At 34.2% G+C, this 22,391-nt stretch overlaps 1 protein-coding gene across 1 annotated transcript in view; it reads left to right on the top strand.

Moving 5' to 3' along the window:
- The first annotated feature begins 5,433 nt into the window (after positions 1-5,433).
- Positions 5,434-22,391, top strand: part of LOC119828198 — a 24,278-nt gene continuing 7,320 nt past the window's right edge. Inside the window, exons 1-15 of the mRNA XM_038350298.1 lie at positions 5,434-5,978; positions 14,228-14,445; positions 15,576-15,822; positions 16,087-16,116; positions 16,349-16,492; positions 16,649-16,817; positions 17,086-17,246; positions 17,422-17,628; positions 17,788-17,858; positions 18,087-21,019; positions 21,106-21,232; positions 21,311-21,691; positions 21,783-21,948; positions 22,021-22,229; positions 22,352-22,389. Of these exons, the coding sequence (XP_038206226.1) occupies positions 5,902-5,978; positions 14,228-14,445; positions 15,576-15,822; positions 16,087-16,116; positions 16,349-16,492; positions 16,649-16,817; positions 17,086-17,246; positions 17,422-17,628; positions 17,788-17,858; positions 18,087-21,019; positions 21,106-21,232; positions 21,311-21,691; positions 21,783-21,948; positions 22,021-22,229; positions 22,352-22,389 (5,178 nt within the window). The 5' untranslated portion in view covers positions 5,434-5,901. The remainder of the gene's footprint in view (positions 5,979-14,227; positions 14,446-15,575; positions 15,823-16,086; positions 16,117-16,348; positions 16,493-16,648; positions 16,818-17,085; positions 17,247-17,421; positions 17,629-17,787; positions 17,859-18,086; positions 21,020-21,105; positions 21,233-21,310; positions 21,692-21,782; positions 21,949-22,020; positions 22,230-22,351; positions 22,390-22,391) is intronic.

Raw genomic sequence — 22,391 nt, forward strand, 5'->3', positions numbered from 1 at the left:
ATGACAGATTCGAAATTCAAATGTAATATTTTTTTATAATTAAGTGTAACAGTATTTATGGCCAGACTAAGTAAATTTGAAAAGAAATATACAAAAACATCTACCCGAGTGGACCCGGAGCGAGCAAATAGTTATTTATAAATTCCAAACTACACTGAGTATTTTTTCATAGCTGCATTAAAAGAAAAACAAACATTTGTTAGTCTTATAAATAATAACTTACTAAAATGCGTAATATTTGCAGTATCGAAAGAGGCTTTTTTATTCTAATTTATACCTATAGTTGAGACTGCGTGTCGAAGCTAATACTATGTACAAGCAAATAGCATATTGGTACAAGAGGGTATAAGCATCAAATATTTTCAATATTTATTCTAGTACCTCAATCAATTGCGAATAGAAGGGTCACATTGAATATCTACATATATTTCAGAATGTATGTTTGGAATCCGCTTTTAATATCTTCACCCTTAGCCAACTTGACATGGGGGAAGAAATGTAAATATTCGTTGTTTATATAGACATTGATTAACTGTGAAAGCTTGATTTAAACGAACTGGGTATTATAGAAGGTTCCTTTTTTAATATATCGTAAAATTATGGACAAACATATCGAAACAACAACGACTTTTTATAAATTCCATTACGGGTACAATTATGTTATTAAATTAAAGGGGTCCTCAACCAATTTAGTAATAAGTAGACTATAAGAGAATCATTTGCACTATGGTTATGAGTTATGACCTATCGATTATCACCAGCAGAGTAAAGCCACTAAGAATGCCATCAACACCAACGCGCCGACGTATTGCAATATTCTGTCCAAAACGAATCCGCCTCGACTATTAATTTCCTGAACATGCAATCTACGTCCCTCTTCCTCGCTCAAACAAATCGAGGGGAAGCCATGTGATATTCCGTCGAAATCCAACGTCCAATTCGATCCCTCACAGTCTGCTAACACCGCATTAAATTAGCAGCGCTCGCCTCAAATTGACACGATGTTGCTATGATAAAATCATCAGGCGTTCGGAAAATAAAATTTATAAGGTCGTAAGAATAAATCGTATTCGCAGGTTTTTACTGTTGTAAGGAGGACATGATTGGATTTATTTATATAGATTTATTACATTAAGTTTAAGACGGAGCTTAGGGTACAGGAAGTAAATTTTTCAATTTCTCTGTGCAATATACACGTAATCACTGCTTGAGCGGTGAAGGAAAATATCGTGAGGAACCACACATACGACATCTGCCAAGTCGCACGTGGCCAATGGTGGATTGTTGCCTGAACAAGGCCTGTGTCCCTACACATAATATATGGGCTGATGATCACATCATCATTATCATCAGATAATGACATTAAGTTTTTTTTTTATATCAGGTATCGAAACAAAACTGCTCAACAACTAGCAAGCTGAAAAAAAATTTACTTATCTTAGTACAAATATAATTCACGCTATATATGATAAATATACAATTGTCATCTTGTATTATACAAAATCACACCACGTTTAACGTTTTACCGTGATTATTTTTAACCCACAGAAAGCTACAAAGACTGTGCCGTGGGTGTAATTATTTTTGACGCCATAACGGGGAGGAAACAAACGCGTTTTCCGCCAACAATGTGACCCTTATAGAAGTTATGACCTTTGCAAATTGTTACATTCTCACGAAGGTCAATAATTGTTGGCCAAATTGTTATGGCTTTATGGCTGCCTTTGTTCGCAAACTCATTGTTTAATAACGGAAAGAGCAGTAGAATTAACGAAATGACGGTGTAACTTGAAACTGTCTTAAACACTTCTAATACACAAATGCATATATAATTTTAATTAAGGCACTTAACATACAAGAAGTAAATATAGTTATCCTATTTTTTTTGTAAACATACCTACTTTAAAAATCTTGTTTACAACTTCACATTCTACAGCTTTTTTCTTGTAAATGAATATGGGTTAAAACGTTTTATATTTCATTTACTACAAGCAACCAAATCATACTGTAGATAAAAATTTAGCACCTGTTCTTTTTAAATAACACAATTCTCTTTATATAAAAAGAAAAGCATTAATATAAAACAAATGCTTGAATCTATTCACAGATTCAAATTTCAATTTATTTCTGTTCACTAACATAATTAAACCCTTCATCCATATCACGCTTACATAACACTTTTACCAAACAACACTACCTATTTAGAAGTTTCCTCACACACATCAAGGTTTAAAGGACATTCATAAAACCCAACAACCAATCAAACCGCAGTATCGCACCGTAATCAGAAGCTTGACCTGAAAAGGCAAAAAAGTGCGCCCATGTACTCCTACTACGTACATAAAGTACCATACGACAGTGTCTTGAATAGTGCGTTACTGGGGGAAAAACAACCTCTTCTACACGTTTTCCTCATACATTCAATGCTCAATAGCAACGAATGGACTATTTTGATGTTCAGATGTTCGCTAAAGCTTCAATTATTTCAACGATGTTGCAATTTACGTGAATAGTTTTCAGCAAGAGAATAAGAATTATGGGAATTAAATTGATAACAATTGATAAATATGAAATATGAGCGAATGAAATGTTAATAGATGCCGGAGAGTAAAAATGGGATAAAAAGGCCCAGAATTTTACATAATGCAGATAATTCCCATATCATAAGATAAATCGGAATGTTTACATTCAAAAGACGGTATATGTTTTTTTTATGATTAATTTATAGATTTGCTGCAATTTCAAGTCTCATTTGTTTCGTATTCTACTTCCTATAAATATTGAAGAGAATCTGGAATTTGTAATTTATTTGTCTATTTATTTTTATTTATTACTATTTATTTTTAATACTTTGTTGTACAAAACACAAAGTAAACCTTATACAAAATAATGGCACAATGATAGTTCGTACAAAAGACGCTCTTAGAGCTTGCTAGACAGCAATCTCTGCTAGGCAACCTGGTAGGAAAGGAAATGCGAGAGACTTCTATATATAGAGTCTTCTATAACTTCATATACAATAGGGAAAACCGTCTAACTGAATTAAAACATTTAAAAAAATTTTTTTGGAGCTCCGAGGATGTAAATACAACTTACTTATTTTTGACATATACTAAACCGCTTTCAATTTGTAGAACAAGACTAAATTTAAATATGGTCCCAACCACACGGGGGGCATCAACTTTCAAATAAAAAAAAAATCGTCGAAATCGGTCAATCCAGTCAAAAGTTCTTTGGTAACAAACCCAAAGGACATATAGTCAAATTTATAACCTTGTCTTTTTTTTAATCCGTTTAAAACCAACATACAACATGTTACGTGGTTATTTATGGGTATACCTAGTGTAATAATAGTACCTCAAGGGCGGTCTGCTTGTAATTGAGCAAGACGAGAGTCTACAGACCTATATGTAATATCAGTGTGAATCGTATTTTAGGGTACCTATAACTTCCATCATAGCGTAGCGCATCCTACTAATATTATAAATGCGAAAGTTTGTAAGGATGTGTGTGTGTTTGTTGCTCTTTCACACAAAAACTACTGAACCGATTGCAATGAAATTTGGTACGAAGAAAGCTGGACATCTGGAATAACTTATAGGCAACTTTTATCCCCATAATCCTACGGGATACGGACCTACGCGGGTGAAACAGCGGGGCGCAGCAAGTAACTTATAAACGATGCATGACTATAACGTGCAATTCAATTGTGTCCTGCACCTATCCGATACATTACATAGCCTGTCAACTAAATAGGTAACCTAAATCACAAAGAAGTGCAATGTACGGTAAAGTCGCGTTACTAGGCGACACAGGCATGCATTCACAATGCACGCGGACTAGTGTTCGAAACGCCACTCAGCATATTGCTGCATGCACGTTTGTAGGATGCTCTTGATGACATTTCGCTGTTCATGATGTTGATTTGGTTACACGACCATTTATAAATGACCGTTTATAAATTTATAAATGGTGGTAAAAAGTTATAACTTTGTTTAATTCAAGTGAAGTATTAAATTAAGAAGTAACGGTTCAAGATATTTGATTGTTAAACCTTTTCCAGTTTAAGAATGGTTGATAAGTTTGAAATAGACAAAAACCAGACAATTTGAATTTAAATCCCGCCTCTCGTCTTTTATTCTCTTCTTTCGATTTCAAATTATATAACTGTATTATAGAGTGAATATCTAAAATATCTAAAACTCTGGTTCCTGTTAAGATCCACCTTCTCTTAATTTTTTAAGCCAAATCTTTTATACTACTTTAGTGAAAAAAAACCTATGGGTCAAATGTATTAATAGTCAAAATGAAACAAACCAGTTTATTAAACTTATTAAAAAATTTTGAAATATGTTAAATAATGACGGTTACCAAATAAAAAAAAAAGGTGCCAGACAATGCAATTCATTATTTTAAATACAACTACTAATAGCTTATAAATTCATTTCTATTTTTAATATATATCTTCTATTCCGAATATATCAGAAAGAAACAGCTCCGAATAGACTAATCTAATTTAAACGTAAACTTTTACGTTCCCTCAACTGCTAAGTATCGATCACCTAAAACTCGACCCATGACCTTTTCCCGTAGCCATGCAAAATTCAATCCCGTTTGTAATCCCCGTATAGAACAAGCTTATGTACAATATATTTAGCGTTTTTGTTTTCAATTTGTTATTTCTGAACGTGTGTCGTTGACGCATCGCTGTCGTGGACACCGGGATTTGTGGGGTGGTCATTTAATTTTAACAAAGTGCCATATTAATTCAGGCCTTTTTTATTTTGTTTACTGATTAAGTGAAGGTTTATTTATCTACTTATTGAGTACTAGAGTCAAATGATTGTAAAACATTTGTGTTTTCCATTTGCACTAACAAATCAAGGGTAGTTAAGTATGTTATTGCTCTTTGAGAACGATATACATTACTACCTTGATATTTTACAACACTCCACAAAAAGACAATTTAAAATTTAAGGGTGGTGAGGATGTTCCGGTGTACAACCGACAATAACAAAATTTCGTATTAATTCAGTGTATGTATATTTACACGAATAAGAATTACATAAAAAATATTGTTTTTGAGGAACATAAGAATAAGAAATTTTTAATGCTCTAGAACTTCAATTAATCCTATATTATACACATACGTACGTCATAGGAATTGCAACAGAATATATCAGAGCAAAATTTTCTTTATATACACTTACACACTACTTTTTACATACAATTACAATTTATTTTGTATTAAGCAGTATTCAAAACTTTACTTTCTGAGTAATTTTCTATTAATCTTTCTATAAGCATTTCTTATTTTTATCGGTGACGCTGTTTAGACAACAATTCAGAATGAAAGAATAATACAATTCTTAAAAGACAGCTCTTGACATTTCGTTCTATAGACAAATGAAAATAGCGCTGTGAACTTTCGCAACGCCAAAGTCGCCCCAAATTGCGCTATGCTGTGGCTATGCTATCCGATATACATCGACAGGAGGAAACAGGCCGGCGCACGCGACCGCCCTCTGACCTTTAATCGTAAGGTAAATGTGATGGCATTTGAAACGATCATGTGCTCGTACCTGCCCAGTTAAGCAGGCAGCGCGCACTGCCGTAGCTCGGCTCTGCCGCGACGACGCGGCACCCGCGCATGCGTACAACGCGGCTAAAATGAATTCCCGTTTCCCGCACTGTCGGCTGTACGCTCGCGATCGCCGCTGCGTTTCAGAATATCCGCTGAAAATTCCCGGGAGTGTTTGTGGGGTGTGGTCGTGACTGAGGTGGATGCAGTGATCGCTGATGCTCGGGGCTGTGGCGCTCCGGCCAGCTCCGGCTGGCTGCTAACGACGGCCGCGGCATGGCGCGCCGCGCCGCCCGCGCCCGCTCCCCCGATCTCACACCATGACCGACCTGCAGGCTACCTTCGAGTTCTCTATTGAACTGTACAAGTTCTACAATGTCGATCTCTTCCAGAGAGGGTAAGCCTTGGCTCTATAGCCTCCAAATCGTACGTAGGTAAATTAGAGTACCGACGTAACATTTCACTCGATATTCAGGAAACTGATAACAATTGATAAGGACGTCTTAAATGACACACCGCAACAACAAATTACAAAGAAATTTTATGTTCACAATCATTAATATAACCGCAAAATAAAATTTCGCTACACCGGTTATGACATAAAAAGTGTTATCACGAATCGAACGAAATAGTGAAATAATTAAATGCTGAAACTATAATGAAAGCTTTAATTAGTACATCCAGTCGCGTGCATTCAAAGCATTAAGCTTTTGACCTCATCTATTTTCTTGCGAGATATTCTCTTCAAAATCAGGGCAACAATCATTCACACGAATCAAAGGCTATAAGTCCATTGAATGGAGAAGTGTTTCTTTTTCAATATTAAAATCTAAACTGAGAAATCTGTTAAAAATAATTATTGGTTAATTCTTGCAAGTCGTTTCAAATTAAGGATCAATTCAGCTACCGAATGTAATGAATAATTCATCACAGTAGATACTTAACGTTTATTAAGCGCTATGAAACGTATTTTCCCATTCCATTTAAAAACGTCATATTGCTAGCAAAACCTTCATGGGTTATATCTGGTCGCAAGACTATTACGTAACTATATCGATATAAACAACTAGAATGAAACAAAACTTTAGTCGGATTGCGTTAACTGGGACAGGAATGTGACGTCAAATAGTAAACTGATGGTACTATTTTATATTATCTGTGCCGGTGGGATCTACCGTCCTCCCGGACCGATATTCGCTTTTAATCAGTTATTAAATCCATTAAGTGTATATTCCCTTCTGAAGATACACGGATCCAATTATTTCATATAATCGTCATAACAATACAAGTAAATATTATATATTAATCAATCATTTTTTAGTAAACCTGCACCAAGAGATCCATTGTACAGTAATTTTGAATGTTGAAGTTCAAACTCATTTTTAATTAGACTCTAGTTTATTTAAAATGATATATAAAAAAATAATCCATGTAAAAAAAAAAAAACAAAAAAAACTGACATCTACATTTACTTTACAGTAAAAATATATACTCCAGCAGCTCACAATACACTTACACTACTTGATTTTTAGTTGTATGCTTTACGTTGCTTTTAATAACATATTCCCCACAGGACCATATATCTTACTCCGTCATTAAAAAACACTGGAAATACAGATGAAAACGCTCAAGATTAAGAATTTAAAAACACGTACCTACATTACATACAAGTAACATCAGAAGCCATGCTTTATGAAGAACAAAATTTAATTTTATATTTCACTTGAATAATATCGAATATTCCAGACTTTAATCCTTCCCTTCCAATTAATTGACATATCATATTTTTTTCTGTACATTTTTATTGAAACCATCTATTTTTATTCGTTTTCATAAATAATTCATGTCTTTTGATCAGATTGTCGACCAGAAGTTGACGAACCCCGGGGGCGAGGGACGTTTTCCTTATTTGTGTGTATTATATGAAAGGAAAATAGAACGATTTTTAAAGAGGGTCGTCGAACTTCAGCCTGATGAAAGATAGATGTGAAGTACATCACAACCACAATGGAAAAATATCCTTATTCGTATTATAAGTGGGTACGCTGCAGTTGTGTATAGGTACTGAATTCTCAAACGACCTCCATTTTATAAGTTTCTTATTTCATTATTTAACATTATTTCAAGGAGGTCAGAATATCCCAGCCTTAAAAGTGAAACAATGCCGTGCTAAAAAGAAGATGGCTGGCACCTAGAGGATTCATTATTCAAGAAAATTTAAGTACTGAAGTAATAAAATCCTTTTTAATCACTAAAATATAAAAATAAATTAAAAAGGAACACTGCAACGTTTCAAATTTATACAAAGTATGCTTTTAACCCTTAACGATGTAATTGCCTTGATTCTACGATTTAGTTACTGAAATAATTGAGGTTTCTTTTAATGCGAGCACTGAAAGCAATTACCTTGATAATTTACGGTTATACATTTTCTGTGATGTGCGTATTTTGTACTAGTTTTTATGAATTCAAAACTAACCTTTCCTTTAATTACATATATGTTAAAGCAACTGAAAACAGAACAGATATAATTTGTAACATTCTCTTGACAATTCCTGTATTTGTTTTAATTATTATTACATTTAAATAGTAGCCTAAATCAAAAATATCCTGAATGAAGTACTATATCGTAAATTTTTAAGTGAATAGATATCGGATAATAAACACACTCACAAATAATAAATAACTTATAACAGATAATTACACGACCGTCTACTTCATAAAGAGTTTAATAGAAAATTACATCCGAGTATAGAAAAATCGATAACCTAACCTAAGCAGAATAAACATACAGATAACTGTCGTTCAATAACACTTCTGCTACCCAAAGTAATCGTTTATGTTAAATATATTCCTTACAAGATAAATCATCTTTATAGAACTGTTTGAACAAAACACTTTTTCGTCTTATTGCGTTCTAGCGATTAAAATGACGTCTGCTACTATTTAAAATTTTATGTTGTTGAAAAGGCAGATGTCCATAGTTTTTCACCAATCTCCCGTCAATCGAATAACCTCTCCCTTAGACCACATATTTAATTCTCATATTGAACAATAGTCTAACACCGACCGCGGACTGCCCAGAGCTATATCTCTACAGTGCATTCATAGGCAGGTTGCGGGTGGGTCCCACAACACATAAAAACCTCTGCATGTTGGATTTGTGTCCCCACGTAAAATTCCAAATAACCGGGTAAATTCTTTTTGGTGGTGCCCTAGAATTATGAAAGAGAAACATAATAATAGCTTGACAAACCAATAACTAACCTAATTTTATTTTTCAATATACATATATAACAATGTAGCACTAGCGTGCAGGCAGGATGGCCACCTACGAGGTGATATCTTTGTTAATATAAATGACAACCCCTTTCAATGAAACGAATTAATAAGTATGAATATTTTACCATAGCATTCGAAAATTCTCCGATTGCCGATAGATAGATAGATAGATAGTAAGGTGAATTTATTTTATTTTTAACTTCAATGAAATTTTATTATCCACATACGTTACGGTATAGTCCTTGTACGTAACTATTTTCGTAGCAGTTTCAACAAAAGCTGTTTTATACAAATAAATATAGAACTGTTTATTTTACGGTTCAACAACTCTTTCAAAATCTAATGAACACATTCATTAATGTTGTATGCGTGACCGTAATCTGATTGTGATTGGCAAAACGCCCGTGAAGCAGTCATGGCAACATTATGTCTTAGCTCAGAAACTTTACTAGAGATTTTAGTGCACGCATTATCTATTGCATAATTTATTTTGTTATTGTCTTAGTATTTATGTGTATTTATTATAATAGGCTATTGCCAATTGGACTTGTTGTACTGTTGAAGTTTTGATGTTATTTAATACTTACGGGTTGCTATATCTCATAACATAATGTGTATGTTAAAATAATAAACATGCATTGATGTTTGTTGTTTTTTACATATTACATATATATAAAAATGTTGCGTGTTATTTTCTAGTACAACGTATCCGCGTATTATTTTTTATAAATAGTATTTTTCCTTACTTCTATACTATTATTTGCAATAGTTTAATCCTACAACTTTTATGATACAATCGTGCATATTTTTTCGGAGTATTCCAGAATAATATCAGATACCTGCATAATTTAAATAGACTAGAAATCTCCAATGGTATAGTTCTATCAAGCTTTGCTAATAAATACCTTAACTTTTATATAAATAAAGAAATAGCCAAGTGATTGCAAATCTTTGGCTTCTACACGTGTACAATCTTAACATTTCAAATCAGACGGGAATACAAGTAAATCGCTTTATTCTTATCTCAGGTAATTATAAATACAACGTATTGTTATATTTCTGTATAATAGTAAAATTTACACGAACCCTTTCTTTATTTTTACCCTTTTTTTTTTCATCTCTTATTAACCTATCCAGGACAATTATTTTGTAGAATATTAACAACTTTTACCTTATAACTAAAGCATGAGTTTAAATTTCTAACTATGTAAATTTAAGCTTATGCTTTTTTATTTTTATTTATGTAGATTTTACGATGAACTAAAGAACACACACCTCCAAAAAATTTACTAGGAGTGTAAAAAAAGCTTTAGTAAACCAAATTAAACCAGCTGGTAGCGGAAACATGGCGGAAACTAATGTCTGCCTCTCGTTCGAGGGGACCTGATATTTAGTAATCATGCGTTGTTTGTATTAGAGTTTTGTTTCTACTTTGTACTTATGATTTCTTTTACCGCAGAACAATTAACGCCGCTATGTTCACCGACGTCTCAAAAAATAAGTAGATTCGACCGTAGTTATGTTTATTTTACTGTATTGGTTTAGTACGGAGTCGTATTGCGTGGGTATTCAATCGATTGGCGTGATTCTCTTTTGATAGGAAATTGTTGTCGTTTTATCCTATTTTTGAATGTTTGGTGATACCTCCCCTTCAGGGACGTTGGTGTCCTTTTTTGTAGAAAACAATTATAATGTAGCTATTAACTACTAATTTACTAAGTACAAATTATTATTACAAACACCATAATAGGGATTCAAATAACTGTAGTATTTAATTCCCTATTTCGGATTTCGATCTAATACCTAATGCTTAAGATGTTAGAAATTTACGTTCATACATGGAATTATAACTTTGTCAGTTTTTAAGATGTCTATTCACGCAACGACTATTCACTTATAACTGTTTTTAGAGCAAAATCCTAGAAGCCGACTGTCTTCACTTGACCTACCTAACCGGACTGTGTTATAATTGTAGATCTATACAATCTGTTTTTAATAAAGTTGACAAGTTTTATCTTTCGCCTTGAGCCCAATGCGAAGATTCACAATACACCTAAATTCAAACAAACTATTTAGCAAGCTTGAATAAATCTATGTTAAAAAGAATAATTATGTTGTGGCTTACAAGTAACAGCGCTCCTTTGTTTTGGGAGGAAACCTTTTAATGTTAAATATCATTAATATTAGTGGGTGCTGTGCATGCTATGTCTGTGAAAATAGAGGTATATTCCTTCGAAGATTTCCATTTAAATGGATTACATTTAAATTTTGTTTATTTATCTTTATTAAAAACGTCTTTCTTTGCGGAGGGATCATAGCCTTTTAATTTTAATACTATCCCGTGTTTTTTTATTTTTTATTATTAAAAAAAAATAATTAGATATACTAATCTTATGCTATTAAAATCATTGGTTATATATCTTCATATGGAAATTTTGTTTTATAATGTAAGTATACGTTAACAATCTCGAAAATTCAATTCAGTTCAGTCAGTCAGTCAGGCAGTTTTCTAATCAGCGATTCAATTTGAAAATTGTCACAACGAAACACGGTTCTAAATGAAATGTATGTTTTAAACGATACCGCTAGATATTTATGAGTGTTGTTTTTCAAGTAATTTTTGTGATGGTTGTTGTAAGTAATTTTTATGATGGGAAAAGGTAAAGAGCTTTTTCCATCAAAAATATATGCAGATACCGTGGCGACTCAACGTGTAAATAATAATTCAACATTTACACAGCGCTGTGATACTGCGATGAAAATTAATTCATTTAACACAGGGGCGGCAAATTGAGTTACAGCTGCTGGCGACTCAATTCTCGCTAGACCGTAGCTGTAAAAACATTGAATAAATTGTTTTAATTTTTTTGTGCTATTATACACGTGCTCAATATCAACCTCGGGTAAAGATGAACCATCCACTTTATCTTCGATCGAAGACTCTTCACAACCAACACATTGTTTTATTGTAGCCCTCGAGACAAAAGCACTATAGTTCGTACAATATTTTTAGTCGGTTAAAAACTAGTATGCACGAGAGGTTTCGGCTTCGACTATTACAATACACGTGATTGTCAGTTTTAATTGGATGTGGAACGCTTTATATTATGTTGATTAACTATTATATATTTTAGGATATTATTAAAATTAATAGTTAAAGTAAAGCAGAAATACAATAAAATAATCTAAATGGTAGGTAAATAATCTAAAGGTACATTACTAGCATAGTATAACAAATTTCTTTGGAATTTTTATAAGAAGATTGAAGTTTAGTCCGTTATAGTATGTATGTATTTCATATACGTAGGTTTCTTGGTGGATTTAAAAAAATATTGAAAGAAATCTGTCTCCCTACATGTCTTGTAGACATTTTGAAAAAAGAACTCGCACGCAATAATCTTTATCTATTCGCAAAAATAATGAAAATTCGCAAAAATAAGCCAGTATCGTAATAAAATGCATAATACTTATTTGTCCCAACCATAAAAGCAAAGCCTCGGCGAAAAGGTTGTCTATTATAATAAGTACTGGCACAGTTGCTTTGTCGTCACACTTTTCCGTTGAAATTATTCGTTCATTCATAGCTGGAAAAATAACTGCGTTTTATCTATGCCTAGTTATTATTCCCTCGTACCGATTTTGCATATTATTCTGGCATATAACAATTGTTTACTCATAGCATATAAATAAAATATCATGTGATTATAGTTAAATAAATATTGATTAGGTTCAAATAAAAAAAAATATGTGTAGGTAATCTGTATCTATACAGTTTAAATGTTAATGACAGTAATTAAGTAATGATTAAAAACCGATTAATAAAAAATATAATATTTTAAAAGGATCGGCGGATTACATGTATAGTGAAGAAATTAGGAGGCAAAAAAATTATTTCGTCTTGCCCTTTGTCTGACGTTTCATATCAATTTTAAAAGTAATCTCAACTTAAGCCACTACGTCAGACATATTTTTATTTATCGACTTACTAGCTTTCCGAGAGCGGCTTTACTCGCGTAGTCAAAGAAAAATGTAGACATTTTCCCACATAGTTTCTGTTCTCGTGCGTTTTTCAGAACAAAACCTATCCTATACCCAGGATTCTTCGATCTTGGATCTCGAACTATCTTTGTACCAAATTTCATCAAAATAGGTCCAATAGTTCCTGAGATTAACTGAGATTAATACAGACAATATCTTCAGCTTTATATATTAACATAGATTTTAAATCGTCCCTTTCTTCGAAGCGTATTTTTTTTTAGTTACATGCAATGACCTACTTTTCACTGTCAAACCGAAGCCATGCCAGGTGGAACGGTAGTATTCAGTAGTTACAAAATATACACGTGCAACGGGAGGGCATCCAAACACTATCTTTAATCTAGTATTGAAATAGTAATAGTACCTATACGCTAGCTCGAAATGCGACTTGATAAATTTGTCGCTCCAAATAACCCAAAAATAGAAATACATGATGTTTGCGTGTTCCATTATTTGGCAAAATAGTTTCAGTTGTTTGAAATTTGAATCGGCAATATAGCTTATGTAGAAGAGGTCGTGAATATGCGGCTGTTTGTCCGTCTCTATGTATGCTAACATATTTCGAACTAGGCAACCATTTTGATGCGGTTTTTATATAGATAGAGTTATTTATGAGAAAGGCTTTAAGATATAAATCATTAGCTTTTATATACATTGCTTAAAATATATCGTTATATCAGACATAACATAATACTAGGTTATATGTTGGAGATGCCGAAAAAAATAAGCCGTTTGGGAGCTTTCGACAAGCGTTCTTTGAGATAAAAGATAATAGTGTATCAATATTATGCCATTCATATAATATTAGTTCCATATATTGTTACAAAGACAACTTCTGTACAAGATTGCTTTTAGGATTCAAATAAAATATTTGTTGATTATGGGGAGGTAATGAAAAGCTGTGAAAGATACGTAAAGCTGTAAAGCTGTAAAAGAGATCACACAGGTATAAAAAAGGACATATTTTTATAATTCAGCATCGCACAATTCACACCAACTCTGCAAATTGAATTATTGATAGTGAAGACTGTAGATAATGTTAAATGATTATATTAATAAGATTTAGTATTATGTATAACTAGACGCTCGTCCGGACTCCGACCGGATAACATCAAGATTCCTGTTTTATCCCAAGGAAGCATTTTATCGGGATAAAAAGTATCATATCACCCAAGTCAGCTCATACCCTGTCTGTATACCAAATTTCATCAAAATCCGTTCATTAGTTTCAGCGTACATAGTGTGATAGTGTGATGGCGATTCAAAAGCACTTCCTAAAAAAACCTAATTGATGAAATATTTCAGGTTGAGTTTGATACATTGCAGGCTATACCAAGTGCGTATCGGGTTACGCGTGTCACCCAAAGTTCCGGTCCACATCGAGGCGTCTGTGTCTAGTGGCAATGGCGCGGCGAGGACCGGCAGACCGGCAGCCAACGCCTCCCTCATCGGCGGCCTGGCTGCTTCCAGAGCCTTCCAGATCATGTATAGGAACGAGGAGGTCACCTTGCGGGACATCGTGCATTTTAGAGCTCATCTACTAGGTGAAAATATTACAATCACCACCCGTTTATAAATGCGAAAGTACTTCTTTATATCAGTATGTATGTTTCTCTTCGCCTCAACCACTGATCTGATTTATATGAATTTTGTAAAGTAGAATAATAGATAGTTTCAAGCCAGAGACGGGACATAGAATAGTTTTCTCCCGGAAATAGTACGGGAACGGCGAAAGCCTCGGCTTACAAGACCGAAGCTGCGGGCGAAAAGCTAACAGCTGATATAATTATAATATAATAATACGATAATATACTTATAATAAGAAGCGAGGAAAAAAACACATGTTCAATTAACATTCCTATGTTGAATTTTCTCTTGACCTTCAAGACTTATGAATAGTTTGAATGTCTACATCAAGTCTACACATTCAATTGTAGTTCATTGTCTTTTTATCATGTCTATTTTTAATAACCTGCCGACGTATATTTAGCTCCGTCTAATGAAACAGTCAAGAGAAACGTGACAATTTCATTTATTCAAGCGGTAGCACAATTACTGGTCTGTACAAATGTTTTTAGCTTAGAATCAAGTAGATTTATCACTAATTGACTATTGCGATGATTTCTTTTGATTTCAACAAAAAGAGAATAGTAAACAAGACAGCTGATATTACACAAAAATGTAAAGATAAATCAGCCTATGAAGTCTGGCGTTTTGCCACGGAGGATGACCTCATATGCAAAATGCTTCGTGTGAATGAGGACAAGAAAATCCTAGTTCGTGCATTTTGTAAGACCACTTCGTAATGTATAAAAAGGAAATATAACTCGTACACTGCAGCAAGAACAAAGTCAGCAGTCATGAATATCGAAAATTAGTTGGTCAAATCTATAACTATATTGTTAATCTATAACTATATTACATTCAAAAACAATTACGTAGGTGTATCGTGAAAGAGTGTTAGTTACACTACTCAGTATAAACTATAAAGATAATCTCAAACGGAATGCATTAAATACGTAATTTTATAATCAAACATAAATATGACGAAATCGTTGTTAAAAAAATATTAAAATTTTTCACCAAATATAACCTTTATACAATATAACAACGGTATTAATAAAAACATACAAAAAAAACTAAACATTATATATATATATATATATTTTTACAGTTGATAGCCGCAATTTAAAAGAGTCTCTAGAGAGAGCAGAATGGAGTCTTGGAGTGGAGCTTTGGTGCAGCGAGGGAGCCCAGTCCAGCACCCTGGCGCCCGTCTCCTGCCGCGTGCTAAAACTGCACTTCCAGCCGTCTAATGGCTTGCATTATCATTTACCAGTGCTGTTCGACTACTTTCATCTCTCTGCTGTCTCGATAACCATTCATGCCAGTCTGGTGGCTTTGCATCAGCCGTATATAAAGTAAGTTTAAAAAGATTACAGTTTTGGTAAAGTTTCGCATTTTTTCGCATGCTACATTATTTCATATTTGTAACAACTTTCGCAACAGATTTGACGCATTTTCTATTAATAAAATGTATTTGATACCTGCGACTTACCTGTGTCTTAGCTAAACACACAGAAAGTCACAACTAACAAAGTAAAATATTAAGTATGTTATAAATAATCATAATTGTTATTTAAGCTAATAAATGTCAGGAAATTTGTTTGTTACATGTCTCTTAGGAAAAGCATCATGCATTACGTTCAAAGTTGGTAAGTTCAATTCATTGTTTTTTATTAATAATCAAAACTAATGCAATATTCCACAATTATTTAAAAAAATAAGCATAAGCATGAAATGGGTACCAATTAAAAGAAAATTGTGTATTCCGAACCCAAAAATGTAGTGTAACGAATATAATTGCAAAAAAGAGAAGACATATCAGATTTCGATTTTTGCGCTGTATGTACAATGAAATAAATTAATATCTCTGCCATATTCCAGTACACCTCGCTCCAGCAAACAATGGGGAAAATTAATGAAAAGTGCTGGAGCCAGCTTCAACGCTTCAGGAAGCTTCGAGAACATTCTTTTCGGTTCTGGTGGAAAATGTGCGGGGGGTAACTCTAGCAAGATTGCGCATGCAAGGTAAAAGAAATATGTTACTTAAATTAATTCAAAATTGGCTAAATATACAAACAGGATAATTTTTTATAATTTAGATCACTTTCTAGAATTTTTTTTCTTATTTTGTTGTAAAAATTATGTGTGTTAGTTTATGTAATCATTTGCCAATGTTTTCAGGCAAGTGCATGCAGAAGTATGCGGTATACTTCTTGGCTCACTGGAAGGTTTGCAGAGCGCTTTAGCCGTGTGTGGTTCGACAGGTGTAACACTTACCCCGGATGAATCATCCAATTCTATCGTCGGGGAAGTAGCGCAGAGGATGAAAGACATAAGTGATTTGTGCAAGGTGAGATTGAAAAGTAATACAATACACTATTGTATTATAAAAATTTGTATAAACATAGTAAATTAATACGTATGTGTATAAAAGAATTGAATTTAGTCATGAGAAAAATATGTTGCAACATAAATTTTTCAAATTTTCTCTTATCTGCAGTACAATGATTTTATTTAACGTATTGAAAAAATTTTTATACTGTCACTACTTCAGATTTTTGTGTTTGGTCTTAACATAGTATTGAGTTTTACATATTTATATTATATTATCTATAAAGAAATCTGATGCTGGTGAGGAAGAAGAATGGGCGATGGGCGCTGCTCACGACATAGCGAGGCTATGTGCCGAAGTTACATTGAGATGGCGCGCATTCCTGCACCACACATCAGACCGACCGCACGTGCATCATGCATTAGCTGCTCGTCATCATGCTCTTCGGTAATTATAATTATGTTTTACTTTATTTTGCATAGAATATCTAACTTATGAAAAAAAAAATGTCAAGTAAAATACTTTAAGTGAATCACAATGTTCTTTATTTCATTTCCATTTAAAATAAATGAAACAGGATGCTAATGCTTTTGATGAATTAAAACTTTCGTCACATTTTCAGTATCAAGCGGTTCTCCGAATGCTTCTTCGTGCTAGACAATCCACGGCATTCTCTCGCTGGCTGCTATGATAGCAATTATCAGTCATATCAAAGCGTTGGCGACGTGGCTAGAAGATCTCGATACTTAGCGCTACTTCCACCTCTACCTGTGCATTGCATTGCGTTAGACGGAGATCCTCATATAATGCCAATCATTTTTGAGGACAGGTACGAAATCTGTTAATATTATATGAGAATAATATGAGATTCAGTCTTACCATTATTTAAGCCTCAGTTTTATTTCTTAAATCTATGCTTCATTAACCACATATTCCATGCATATACAATTCAAACTATATTTATAGATATTTTACGATATTTTTTCAGGTATCAGGATACAGCAGAATTTGCTAGGCGAAGATCTTTCTTAAATTCGAGTGCTAGTAAATCAGGCAGTGGTATGTATTCTATTGATTATTTTATTAACTCCTACGGGCGACAACACCACTTGCCGTCCGATAAGCCATTTAAAACTATTTAGCCGACGGAAAACGATACTAATATCCAGAAGATGTTAAACCGGCCCATGCTGTTTAATACACACTGTTTTAAACCAACTGACCATAATTTATACAACTTTATAGAACTTTTTAAGATTGTATAAATGAATTCCTTTTATATTTCAGATCCATTTTTGTGCTCTGATACCGCAAGAGATGACTGTGCTTGTAGTGTTAGCTCCATGATGGATTCAAGGAGGCCTTCATCTGAAGCTTCCAGAGTAACTCTCACACTACCAAAAAATATGGTAGATGTGATGGAACCACAATATAGTACAGCAAAAGCTAATTCAAATGTAGTACAAGCAACACTTACTTTGGCGCCACAAAGTTCAACTCGAGGATCACCTAAAAGAACTTTAGTAAAGCAAAGCGTTGTCGAATTAAATAAACCTCATAATAAAAATTTAGAAATAACGGGAAGGAATCGATATATAGTGCAAAACAATAAAATAACTGAAATTCAATTACCACTAAACAATGCCTTTTCCTCTTGCTCTATTCAGCAAGGCCAACAATTATCAAGGTATTCAGCATCAACTTTACTTGATATAAACGGACCAAAAGGCCAAGGTAAAAGTTCCCGCACAAGCAAAGAAAAGGCAGACCATGGTGAAGTGTTTAGTCAAAAACACGAAATAACAAGTGGTGTGAGTACATTGCCTGCAAGACATAGTAAATCCCTTGATCAACTACGAGTTTCTCAAATGACACCGCTTAGTGTGCAAACATTAACAAAGAGTTCCAGAAACAACTCCAATGCTTCTGTTAATTATCAAAAACAGTATGCACCTCCACAACAAGCAAAACCAACAACTCTCCCAAGAAGTGTAACGACAACCTCATATCCAACGAGCACTACAACGAGGTGTGGATCCAAAGGTGATGAATATAGAAGAAATATTAATGAATTTAGAGAAAAATACAAAAACCCGTGCACAATGAATGTCGGTACCCATGGGTCAAATAATGAAGTATTCCATAGCGTAGGGTATAATTATAATGGATCGACGAAAACGAATTCTAACCAAATATATGGTTACGCTTTCGGTAATCAGGGTACAATGCAAGTTAATAATGTAATTCGTAATCCCCTAGAATTTCAAAGAGGCTATTCTGTAAATTTACCCCGTCCTATGTTGCCTCCGCGTAATTCTTATCCACCCGTGAGTGGAAAAACTCAAGTGACTGATCAAAGTAATTTAGTATCTAGTAAACATGTTCATAGATCTAATTCTACGCATGTGTTTCATCAAATTGAAAACCAACAAATAGACATTGAAGCAGCTCGCAATCAATTAAGACATGAGCTAAACTACTATTTACAAAAGGGCGACTGGAGTTATGATTTTAATACTGGAAGTCTCATTCACAATTATCAGAAAAAATCAAGTAAAAGTAGCGATGACAGTGGTTTCGTTATGACTTTAGATCGAAGTAGTGATGGCACTTCAAAGTCAACATACTCAAAAACACCACCATCAACCCCACACTCGACTATGCCGTCAGTCAGACAGAAAAGAAGTCGTTCGAAAGAATCACGACTGAATCATGCCGGTAAAGAAAATGCAAAAATAAATTCTAGTCGGGACTCATTGAGTAGTCATCATTCAATAAGATCAAGAGATAGTAAGTCAGATCGGCATACATCTAAGTCAGAACGTAGCACTCCAAAATCTGATAGAGCTACTCCTAAATCTGGAAAAGCTACACCTAAATCTGGTGGCGTGACACCCCGATCTGGTCGAGCTACACCTAAATCTGGAAGAGCAACACCAAAATCAGGACTCACTACTCCTAAAAGCGGACGGTCTAGTGGAAGACCTGAAAAACGAACCAAACATAAAGCCTCTGAAAAAATGACTCAGCTTATGTCAGCTGCCGCTTCTTCATCGAGTGATGAGAGCATACCTTTACAACTTCGACGCTTAGAATCTTCAGCTAGCGTTCCATATAGTCTTGATCATGGTTCTGAATTACGTCATTGTAGAAGTGCCGCGTCCGTTTTAGATGAACCTAATTTAAATAATACATTTGGATCTGAGTCACTACCCAACTTGGCACCTCCTCCACCACCGGCCTTCGAATCACCTCCTTTAGATATAGGTGATAAAGATTTCAAAATTATGCCACCAGACAACTTTTTAAATAAAGAGGACAGAAGAAGTAGAAGCTCTACGTCAAGTTTAAGTGAACAAAGTGGATGGGTATCTAGTGGACGTAGTTCGGGTCCATCATCTCCAGATAATGCCAGTAGCGTGAATCAAACTTTTGCACCACCTAGAAATACAGTAGTTACTCAAGAAGCAAGCAAAACTTACGAACCGCCAAGTGAACCGCGCAAAAGGGATAGTGAAAAACTAAGAGACTTTAAAAGAAGTATCCTCAATGGAGAACAATTAAGAGAGAGGCTAATGAAATTAGCAGTTAAAGCTGACGAAAGTAATGACGAAGAAAAAATAGAGTGTTGTGATAAAGACGTTTGTGAAGAATGCACAATCTGTAGTGACTCCATATGCACTGATAGCCAGTGTGAATATAATAAAGTTATGCACAGCAACGGTATTGATGCAGGGTGTAATTCTGATACTTGTGTGGCAACTTGTCTACAATGTTCCGATGCTAATAATAAAATTAATCAAAGACATAACTCGTTTAGTGCTATACAAGGTAAATCATATGCTTCCACATCTAAAACGCCCAGTGAGGGCACTGTGAAAAAGTCTCAAACTATTAGTGATAATTTACATCCATATATTAGAAAAGAAGTATCTACTAAAGCTCAATTAGTTCCAATAAAATCAAATACCTTAGATAAAACAAAACTGAGAGATAAAATCGAATATACAGAAAAGCTTATAGCTGCTGAAATACGAAGCTTAACCGTTGGGAGACCGTGTAAATCCCATAAAGGTGGACCAATTGCTGCTGTACAACAATATCAAGGTAAAGCTAAATCTGAAGTGGATTTAAGTCACTTTGTTGGGGATAATGATTACGAACATTTACCACCTCCACAACAATTTAGAGATGCGCCTCCACCACCTGATCAATTTAAGGTAAGTTTGAGTTTTAGAATAAAATAAATATAGCTCTAGTTTTTAGTGCCGCATAAATTGTTTTAATTACCACAACTTTATTAAAGGATCCTCCCTCGAAATCACCAAAACTGAGCCGACAAAGCAGTAAATCATCTACGCCTTCTAAAACGCGAAAAGCTGAGCAACCAACGAGTTTGCAATTGGATAATCCCCTGTATCACGTTTGTGAGGGTAAATAAATAAATAGTTTCGATATAAATCAAGTAAAAATGTTATAGATATTATCTTATAAGACAGTATTTACTTCAGGTATACTGGAGAGGCGGAAGCTACGGCCACAAAAGTCGTCCAGCGCCTCGGCTTCATCTGCTACAAGCACACTCAATAAAAGCAGAAGTACAGGAGAGCTAGCATCGAGAAATGAAAATGGTAAAGGATTGAAATGGCATAATATTAAATATCTTATTCTAAAGGAATGTAAATTTATACCAACATTTGTTTTAGAACGAGAAAGTAATCTAGTCAGTATATTTGGACTTGCAGAATCAGAAAGACTGTTTGTAAAATGTAGAGACGAATTTAGACAAAGCGTGAAGTACCCTGGCGCGATATACTCTGACTTCCCGCCTGTTGAAAATTCGTTACCATACTTTCATATTAGCGATGAATATAGAATGTTTAACCCAGAAGGTAAGAAATGATAAAATAATTAGTTAACTGATAATTAAAAAAAATTTAAAGAATGGTAAGAATCCTATAATTATACAAATACCTGTTTTAGGTCTACATCTAATAATATGTGTCCATGGCTTGGACGGAAATGCTGCCGATCTTCGCTTAGTTAAAACATATCTTGAACTAGGCTTGCCTGGCGCTCGGCTAGACTTTCTTATGTCCGAAAGGAATCAAGGAGATACATTCTCAGATTTCGATACAATGACAGACAGGCGAGTATACAATTAAATTCAAACTGTTCTTTAAATTATGGCTATAACATTGCATTTTTATTTAATTTTCAGGCTAGTCCAAGAAATTTTAACCCACATACAAAATTCAAGCGAGCCAGCTAGGATAAGTTTTGTGGGACATTCCTTAGGCACTATTATTATACGGTCTGCTCTGGCCAGACCTCAAATGAAGCCGTTTTTGGGAAAACTACATACATTCCTGTCTCTCAGTGGACCTCATTTAGGAACGTTGTACAATTCTAGTGGTCTTGTGAATGCGGGTTAGTTGTCTATAACAATACATTTGTAATCTTATCAGAAAGTTAAACTTGTACAGCACCCACTCATGATCAGAGCATTAGTGTCCGTCCAGACAAGCTTAACAAATGTAATATATTTTCAGGAATGTGGTTCATGCAAAAGTGGAAGAAGTCTGGTTCTCT

The sequence above is a fragment of the Zerene cesonia genome, chromosome 7 (genome assembly GCF_012273895.1).
Source record: "Zerene cesonia ecotype Mississippi chromosome 7, Zerene_cesonia_1.1, whole genome shotgun sequence".
In the NCBI taxonomy this organism is placed as follows: domain Eukaryota; kingdom Metazoa; phylum Arthropoda; class Insecta; order Lepidoptera; family Pieridae; genus Zerene; species Zerene cesonia.